The sequence below is a fragment of the Condylura cristata genome, unplaced genomic scaffold (genome assembly GCF_000260355.1).
Source record: "Condylura cristata isolate star-nosed mole 26May11 unplaced genomic scaffold, ConCri1.0 scaffold00008, whole genome shotgun sequence".
In the NCBI taxonomy this organism is placed as follows: domain Eukaryota; kingdom Metazoa; phylum Chordata; class Mammalia; order Eulipotyphla; family Talpidae; genus Condylura; species Condylura cristata.
In genome coordinates this window covers 58,924,496-58,933,943 of record NW_004567109.1, presented here as the reverse complement: position 1 = coordinate 58,933,943, position 9,448 = coordinate 58,924,496, and the positions used below count along the sequence as shown (strand labels likewise).

The window sequence follows — 9,448 nt, the reverse complement described above, 5'->3', positions numbered from 1 at the left end:
CTCTCTCCACCCTTGGGTGTATGTACCACCTCTCTCCCACCCTGGTGTATCTGTACCACCTCTCTCCCCCACCCTTGTGTATCTGTACCACCTCTTTCACCACCCTTGTGTATCTGTACCACCTCTCTCTCCACCATTGTGTATCTGTACCTTGAGTTATCACAAAGGGTGGGATCACTGGACTTGATGACCCATTTTACAGATAAGAAAACTAAGGCTTCAAGAGGTATTGTTCGAATCTAAGGCTCCAAGAAATTGTTCGAATCTAGAGTTCCATGACACTGGAACCCAAAGTCCTTCCTCTCTGCCTTGCTGCTTTGAAATAAATCCACTTTGGATTTGGAGATGCCATTTCTGAGGAACTCTATAACTTGGCATTCAAGCTCAAACCATGCTGCTCAAGGGTCAACTGTGTATTTTTTAACTGTCATACTACTACCCTGTAACAACACATAATCGTGTTGATCCCTTAACCTTTGGTGATGTTCAGGCCACCAAAGTGCCCAGCCAGGGATCTCTGCCCACCTGCTGCCACTCAGGTTTGCCCAGTTGTCATCAATGTGTTATTTTCTCTGTGGATTGCGACTTGTGACAAAGGTTAAAAAGGTGGGCCCTGGGGTTAGTAAAGCAGCTCCCATCTTCAGCCTCATCAGATCCCCCCACTATCCTAGAAAGGCCCCACAGTGCCTGATCCCATTTCTTGCCTCCTGCAGGTCTACATCATCCGAGTCACGTGGTCCAGCGGCTCCACCGAGGCCATTTACCGGCGCTATAGCAAGTTCTTTGACCTCCAGGTAAGGACTTGGGGTCTCCAGTGAGCTGCAGGGAGGGCAGGGGTGTGAATTGGACTCCCTTTCCATTTCTTCTTCAGAATCCAGGCCCTCCCCACAGTGGACACTCGGTGTTCTATTTTCTGGACTTCAAAATGACATCATGAGCTTACTTGAGCAACACATAGTCTAAAATTGGGACGAGTTAAAGATTAGCACAAGCAGGACATGCAAATGTGTGGAACATTCCATATTTTAAAAATATGTCTGTTGCTTTAGGGAAAGAAGTAATGTACCTTGGTATTTGGGATTTTTCAAATTGAAAAAGCTACCTGTGACTGCTCCAGATTAGAGGGTAACCTGGAAATCATTTCTATATGGCTCTGGAGTACAGATTTGAATTTGTGTTATGAACCATAATTGTGTTTGCTGGTGAGTTCAATTCGTATGTTCAGATCTCAATGGTTGTTCTCTGCAGACACATCCATCTCTCTGGCCTCACCTGGCCTCCTCTCCCTGTCAGATTCCTGAAGTGCCTGCTATGCTCCGAAGGCCCAGACTGCCTCCCCATAGGGCCTTGCTGTGACTCACCTGGGACACTCTGTGTCCTCCTGACCCACTTGTTGGTGTAGGTAACTCCTGCCCTTTAGGGTGCTGATCCTCTGGGAAACCTGGCCTGACTCTTTCCCCAGACAGTTAGGACCTCCTCTTCTGCACCCTCATAGTTTAGTGCACCCCTTTGTCCTGACCCGAGATTGAGATTGCCCCTCTAGACTGTGACTCTCGTGGGCAGGAACCACGTCTTCCTCTCTCTGTCCTTAATGTTTTATTTAAGGATATGGCATGTATCCAGTCAGTGTTTGATGAATGAATGTATGAATAAGTGACCACCATGTGTATCAGGGAAAAGGCACAGCTCAGTGTAAGCCCGTGTCCATCAGGTAAAAGAACTGTAATCCGTGGGTCAATAGCTTTATCGGTATGTCACCAAAGACAAATGCCAGTGTGTCCATGTGAGAAGTAACAGTTCCTCATGATGTGACAACAAAACTCTTTAGAAAACATCTCTAACAGCAGAGGAGAGCTTCCTGACTCTATGAGTCCTCCCTGCCTTGTGGTGAGGGCTCATGTCACCTTTCAGGCCAATGCAAGGCGTTATCCTTCCTTGGTGTACCAGGTAGGACACTTCAGTGACAGGTGATAGAAAACCAACTCAAATTGGCTTACATAAATGGGGTTGCCGAGCATGTAGGGGCAGGCGGGGGTGGGGAGCTGTTATAACTGAATATTCTAGGAAAAGAAACCTTGTGGGCTTCAGGCACAGCTTGACCCATGGTTTTCACAGTGTCACCTTGCCTAGCTTCTTCTGCATTCCTACTTCCATAGAGTTGGCTTTGTCCTCAGATCCTGTTTGGGCCCCCTCTCAACAAGAGGCCCCCACTCCGTCACTTCCCAGAGGCCCCAGCAAACAGTGTAGTGTTTTATAGACTTCTTACTAGCCAGTTGATAGAGTTGAGGAATGTGATGGGCTTAGCTGGGCCCCTGCTCTGCCCCTGCAGTCAAAACAGCTATGACAGATGTAAAATGGTAGGCGTTGCTGGGACAGATGATCGCCCTGCCCGCCACACTGTCTGCTCCTCCACACCATCCAGCGCCATCCTGTCCTCCCACACCATTCATCTGTGGGCCTCACAGATTTTGTCTGAAGGTTGGGTGATTTTAACCACAGGCATCCTTGATTTACACTGACCTAATCAGTTTCTAAAAATGCCAAACAGCACTTTTGGAGCTTGGATTCCTTTATTCTAAGGGTGGGGAGAGGTAATAATTCAAGCTCAACCCATTTCCTCAGTATCGCTAAAACAATTTCTCATGCCTACATAACAAACTTCCAGAAATCATTGCCTAATGGAAAGCAGTTGACATGAGTTACCTAATTTTTCTAAATGTACTGAACTCCTTAGTGGTGGTTTGTGTTTAGTATGCAACAAGATCAAACAGTATCATAACAGATTGTATTTTTCTTCTGGCATGCACAAGCATGTCCTGGAAATAAATACACAAAGAGGCTGTATGTTAAAAATGTTACGATACTATCCAGAATGGGCTTAACAGGAACAAAAGGGGTGGGGGGCAGGGGCAGACTGAGGCCTGGGAGAAGAAGGAGGTGACAATAGCCACCTCTTCTGAATGCCATGAGCACAGCCCTGCATGAGAATGGCCAAGCCCACGGACCCAGGTGCACAGGTGACTTACACGGGTCCATATGGCAGGTCTTCAGTCCAGAGGGTGAACATTGCCAATATTTAGCCACTTGCTAGACTGACTTATTTGGCAATTTGCTAGGCTGACTTTTCAAGCACCAAGGGTCTATGTAGGGAAGACTACCTGCTTTTTGCTTTCAGAGGCCTCTGGCCTGACTGACCCTTCTACAGAAGTCTAGGGCAGGCAGAGAGCAGCACCAGACATGGTTGCTTCCTGGGGATAGTACCATCCACGGAGCAAACACCCACTCAACTACCTGAGGCTGGCAGAGAGGTGTGGGGATGGGTTTATGGTGTGCACATGGACACCATAGGGAAATACAGGCAGCCTCACAGGGGCTGGACCCAGCAACTGAGTGACCCTCCAGGGAGTTGACAGCTTCCCCGGCCATATGACACCATGTCCATGGCTCTCCTGTCTTGCTTGCTCCTTTTTCTGCCAGTACCCCCTGACCAGCCCTAGAGAAAGCTTGTCATTCATCCTTGGCTCCCAAAGGGTCCCCAGCAGTACCTTCAGCCCTGAGAGGTGAAGTCTTTCGCCACAGTCAAGCTGGAGTTTGAGCACCAATTCCAGATTCCAGGAGAGAGAGCCGTCCCAAGGGCCCTGTGAGGACCTGTCAACTTTTGCCAAAGGCAGGGGGTCATTCATCCAGCAGCATGTGGAGGACTAGGTTCTTTGAGAAGGCAGGTGGGAAGATGCCCTGGAAGCTCACCAAGAAAGGCCACTTGCTGTCATTCTAAAGCTCATGGGCCAGGTAGTGCATGAGCAACTCGACTGGGTTATGGCATTCCCTATCTCAGCAAACTCAGAGGTGAAGACCTTGACTTCTCAGACTGAATTGGCTTGGGTTTAAGTCTCAGCTTGGCTTTTTCAGGCCTCAGCTTGCTGTTCCCTCTGTTTCTGAGGCTGAGTTTCCTCGTGCACTTATGAAAAAGAAAAGCACTTTCCCTTGGTAGCTCTTGTGACATGCCTCAGTCAGCCCCCCACCCCCTCCGTTAGCTGTCACCTGCTCTTCCCCTGCTGAGGTGGGACTTGCCAAAGTGACATCATTTGGAATTCTTGTACCAGATTTGGATCACGAGACTCCCTGGCCAAAACCCATTCTCCTTCACCCTCCAGTTCTGATTCAACTTTCGTGTTTCTACCATAACTCAAAAGTGAGCTTTCCCTCCCGCTCAGCATAATTGGTAATAATTGGGAGTTTGCTATAACATAAATAGCTGCCTCAGACGCCCTGCCCATAACGGAATCGTCTAAAAGCAAGGCTTCAGCCAGCTTTAAAGAGTCCCAGATGGGCGGCTGGAGTGGGAAAGTCGTGGAATTCCAGAGGGTCCTGCTCATCCTGGAAACAGCCTCCTCCACTCCCCATTCCCCAGCAGGGAAGCTGGATGAGGCTAGGGTTGCAGCTAGACCCCCACCCACCAAAGTCAGCTGTTCCCAAGGAACAGGCAAGGCCAACCCTGTGGGTCTTGCACACCCTAAAGTTAGATGACTTCATGGTTCCACCCTCCTCTCCCTCCTGTCTGGCAAGTAGCCTTGGGTTTCTTTTTCTTTTTCTTTTTTTCAGAAGTAACTTGGCTCAAAGTATGAGGAGGGCTGAGCTTTCATGGAGAAACAGCTCAGCCAGTGTGGCGTAATGGAAAATGCAGAGGACTCAGTCAGGAAACTTGGGGCCCAGCCACCTGTGCTGTGTGGCCTTGGGCACATGATGGTCCTACTCATCATCATCAGTAACATGGGGTATCACAGCTGGCATTTCTGTTGCACTGACTGCTGAGCATCTAGGAGTGACTCAAGTAATCCTCATATCAAGCTTATTAAATCATACAGATAAGAAACACAAGCTCAGAGAAGTGAAGTCATTTACCCAAGGTCACACAGCTAGGAAGTGTCAAAACCTGAATTTGAAGACATTTCACAGATTCCATGACCTTAGCCACTCTGCTGCCCAGTGCTCCTCCCTCTAGTGGCTACTTAATGGGTTCCCATGGAGTTAAAAGTGATGATTTGACCAGAAGAGGCAAACCCACAGGCATAGAAAACAGATTAATTGTTGCCAGGAGCTGGGGGCAGGGCAAGTGGGAAAAACTACTCGTGGGTACTGGGCATCTCTTGGGGGTGAAGAAGATGTTTTAGAATTCTATAGTGGTTATGGTTGCACAGCTTTGTAAATATACTTAAAAACTCACTGAATCACATACTTTAAAAGAATATATTTTGTACTATGTGATGTGTATCTTAATTTTCTTTGATGATGTGCGTGAGAGCAGTCTCTGAGCTGTTGAAACCTGAGCAGATACCACCTGTTATTGATGAGCATGGGTTGCTAGGAATTGGCATAAAGAGTAGAACAGGGGATGATGCCAGTTTAATGGAGTGGTTAAGATCCTGGGCTTTGATCCAAATCCTGCCACTAACTGGCTGTGAGATCTTGTTTTAGTCAGAACTGCTATAGTTACAGATGACAGAAATCCAGTCAAGATGAGTTATGTAAAAGAACATAGATTAGCTAAATGCCACTGAGAAGACTAAGGGCATTGACTTCAGTTTTGGCTAGATCTAGGGGCCAACCTGTTTACAAGGCCCTGTCTTTCTCTACTTCCAAGCAGGGTGGTGTCTGCTACAGTGTGACCAGGTATCTCCAAGCTGTAGCCAACAAGTCACCTCAGTGACTTCAGGGAAAAAGAGGACACCACAACAATTTAAGCAAAAGTCTAGTTTATTTTAGGGTCAGTGTTTGGGCTATTCAGAGCTAGCCCAAGGATGGCGTAGAAACATTGTCATACCAGTGAATGTGGATCAACAGAGGAAATCAGAGAAGTGATTTCTACCAAAGAAGAGGCAGGACCTGCCTCAAATGACAGAAGACAGTAAGTGTCCACTCTGGTGGGGGCAGGACATTCTAACAGAAGTAGTCTATAGTCCCAGAGGCTGCCTGAATCAGAAGAAAGATGCATCCCACAGGCTCCTTTGTCGGAAGAGATTCGATGTCTCCAAGGAGAAGGTGCTCTTTGTGATAGTTCACATTATCCTGTGCTTCCACTGTAGTTTCCTAACTCTTATCTTAGCAAAACTGCACCCGAAAAATTATGCTAGGCAAGATTAGTTGACATCTAGCTACCATCTTGTTCACATAAGGGCATAGGCCATAGGATCCTGCGAATAGCATGGGAAGGCCTGCTCTTAAGTCCCAGCTCTCTGCCTTACCAGCTGTGTGATCTTGGGCAGGCCACTTTCTCTTTCTGCAGTAGCCGGGACCTAAGCTAGAGAGTCCATCAGACTGGCAGAAGGAGCTGACATCCGAACCAGGTACTGGAGATGACCACACTGCCCACAGCGACCACTTACTGAGATACAGCCGGTGCCGGCTTTATGGGCCTTCTCAGGTAGACCCCACAAGTACAAAGTCAGCATTGTTTCCATTTCACAGAGGGGATAACTAAGGCCGGGAGAGCAGAGTCATGTACCCAGAAAGCAGTGGACTAGGATCACACCCACAAGTAACTGAGTCTGAAAATTGTGTCCAGATTGCCTTCCAATCTGTCTTTTCAAAGAGAAGTTTGCCTCCCAAGCTCTGCCTGCTGCCAAGCTTTGAAGGGCCATTGACTCCTCCCTGTGAGAGGTGGGCAGTCCCTCTTGGGGAGGGCATGAAACCTTTCACCAGCAGACCCAGACATTAAGTGATGCTGTGCCATATAACCTGCCCCTTGAGTTTCCTCACCGGTTCGTTTTTGTCCTGGAGACCCATGGTCACAGACCCAAGGCTACCCTCCAAGAAGGCACAGTTAAACCACAGGTGTTCATCCCAGCCAAGCAGGGCTTGCTTCCTGGAGTAGGTGACATTTGTTCACAGTGAGTAAGGTGCTCAACCACCAGTGAAGACCATTCCACACAGGAGAAATCACAGGTGCAAAAGTGTAGAGGCCGGAGGGGCAAAACCATGGTTTATCTGAGTGTCTTGCAGATTTCCGATGGTGCAGGGTATGAGGCCAACTGGATCACTCCACCCCTCAGGGAGCTCTCAGGAGAAGCTGTCCTCTAGACAGGGACTCTGTGCAGAGGACCCTGGGGAGGGCTGCTTCTAGGCATGAGGATTCTTGTAGAGTTGGAGCTGCTTGCAAGGTACAGTCAGAGAACTAACAGAAAGCTGGGAGTTTGCTGTGCTTTTTTCTCTCCATGGAGAAGGGAAGTGAGATCTTGAGTCTGGAGCAGCTACTCCCAAGTTGTATGGGAAACACCATGTCCATTTTTGATTGCGACAGAACTGACCTGCCCCCCTTCTGAGAGTTTGGCAGCTCCAAGTGCACTAATGAGCACTAATATGCCCAAAAGAACTCACTTTTTACCCAGATGCCCAAGGGAAGGGGATATCTTCATGCCTCTTTTCTGGGGACAGTTTTTTGGGGTGGCAGAACCAATGAGTTCTCACTCCCCAGGCCGCCTTGCTCAGCAAGATCCTGGAGCCAATATCTAGGCGAGACTTCCATCATTCCTACTTATACCACCTTTGCTGGGTCTCTTAGACTCTATCTTTTCCCCATTTTCTCCAGACGTCTTCTGAAATCGTGGCATGCCTCCTCCATGGTTAATGCAGCATTTTTTCCCTTCTGCCTTGAAACGCTGTAGCTGTAGTCATGTCAATGGTGTGTAGCTAAGAAAATATATGGTGGTAGCTTCCATTTTCCACATAGCAAATCTATTTCTAAAATAGAAAGCAGCAAGATTTTTTTGGTCACTTGCACCAAATCCAAGTCCTACTGCCGCTACCTAGAACGGAATTTCTTCTTTCCTACACAATGGCTGACCCAGCCAGTTAACCACTTTTTTTTCATTCATTTGTTCGTTGATCGATTCATTCGGGAGGTGGTGGAGTGGGAGGGGTGCGACCCGATAATTGATGCAGTCTGGACTGGGGAGCAGCAGTAAGGATGGAGAGTCGTGTGCAGAGGGGAGGGGTGGCGGGCTCTGAGTGACCCAGGTGTCCTGTGCTTCCTGCTGGTCTGCTTCTAGGACTGACGAGCCATGGCCCTCTCTACTTCCTGCTCCTGCTCTCTCAGAGGCGGTGATATTGAGGGAGTAAACCCCTCCCAGTCCAGTCTGCCACTAACACAAACCACGTGTGCTTCTCCTCGGTGTTTTCCTTGGACAGAGTGTCTGCTTTTCCTCGACCACAAGCCGATGTCTTGAAAATTGCTGATGGAGTGTTCTCTCCTTCCCCTGCACGCTTGTGATGTGGCAACTTGACGTGGCTCCCTCTCTCTTCCTGCCCACCACCCAGCTGACTCACTGGCTTTCTGGGTTTCAGTCCTCCTCAGCCCAGCTCCACTTCATTTATTATCTGGGGGAAAGGATGGTGGATGACTTCTAGTTTCCAAAGATATCATCTCCTGGAGACTGGACTTTCTGGGCCTGCTTCTAGGTCTGGGGCTTCTGGGGGGGAGGGGGTGTGAATAGATTATTGTCACAATGCCAAGTGTGATAGTTCTCTCATGAAAGCAGCTGTGGCCTGTGAACTCAGACACACTAAGATCAAAAAGCCTTTCGCCTCCTATCTTTGCAAACAGTGATTTCACAGATTACAGTTACCATTGAAAGGAAAGTCAAGAAGAGACTGAAAAAAGGAGGGTAAGTGCCCTAGTCCAGCCCTGCCTTGTCCCGGACTGTGGTGGCCATTAGTCATATGAGACTACTTAAATGCAAATTTAAATAAAATTAAAAATTCCATTCCACAGGCACAGAGCCACATTTTAAGTGCTCAGAAACATTTAAATATCAAGTGGGACAGTGTAAATAGAGATGTCCATCTTTGCAGAAAATTCTGTTGGATACTTCAGCCCTAGTCATTAGGGGGGACTTGGATAGCATGAATTTTGAAAGACAACCTCGTTGTGGAATATTACTTGGTCCTCAAAAGGATGAAAAGTCTGACACATAAAACAACAGGGATGAATCCTGAGGACATTCTGCTAAGTAAAAGAACAGTTACAGAGAAACAAAGATTGTAAGGTTCCATTTATATGCAGTATCTAGAATAGATTTTACAGGTAGACAGTTGAATGGTAGGGTGTTGTAAGTTGAATGGTCAGGGACTGAGGAGGGGGAATGGAGTTAAGATTAATGAACATAGAGTTTCAGTTTGGTGAAGAGACTCTGGGGATGGGTGGAGGCAATAGTTGCACAACATACCGCTTAACTGGACTTTTAAAATGGTTGAAATGTTAAATTTTATGAGATATATACTTAATAAAAAATGAACTATCTGGGGCCCTCCCTGGTGGTGCAGCAAGTTAAAGCACAGCAGTAAGAGGCTAAAGCCACTTCTGCATGAGTTTGATCCCTACCCCAGAGGTGATCCACATGGCACAGCAGACCTCTCCTGACCCGCCCGCTGCTCCCCTCAGCAGTGTACTTTG

General features: G+C 47.8%; 1 protein-coding gene across 2 annotated transcripts in view; it reads left to right on the top strand.

The window, feature by feature from the left end:
* The window catches only part of SH3PXD2B (SH3 and PX domains 2B), a 107,613-nt gene that overhangs the window by 29,380 nt on the left and 68,785 nt on the right, over window positions 1–9,448 (top strand). For both annotated transcript variants that reach the window (XM_012722573.1, XM_012722572.1), the window contains exon 2: window positions 714–794. In XM_012722573.1, the coding sequence (XP_012578027.1) occupies window positions 714–794 (81 nt within the window). The remainder of the gene's footprint in view (window positions 1–713; window positions 795–9,448) is intronic.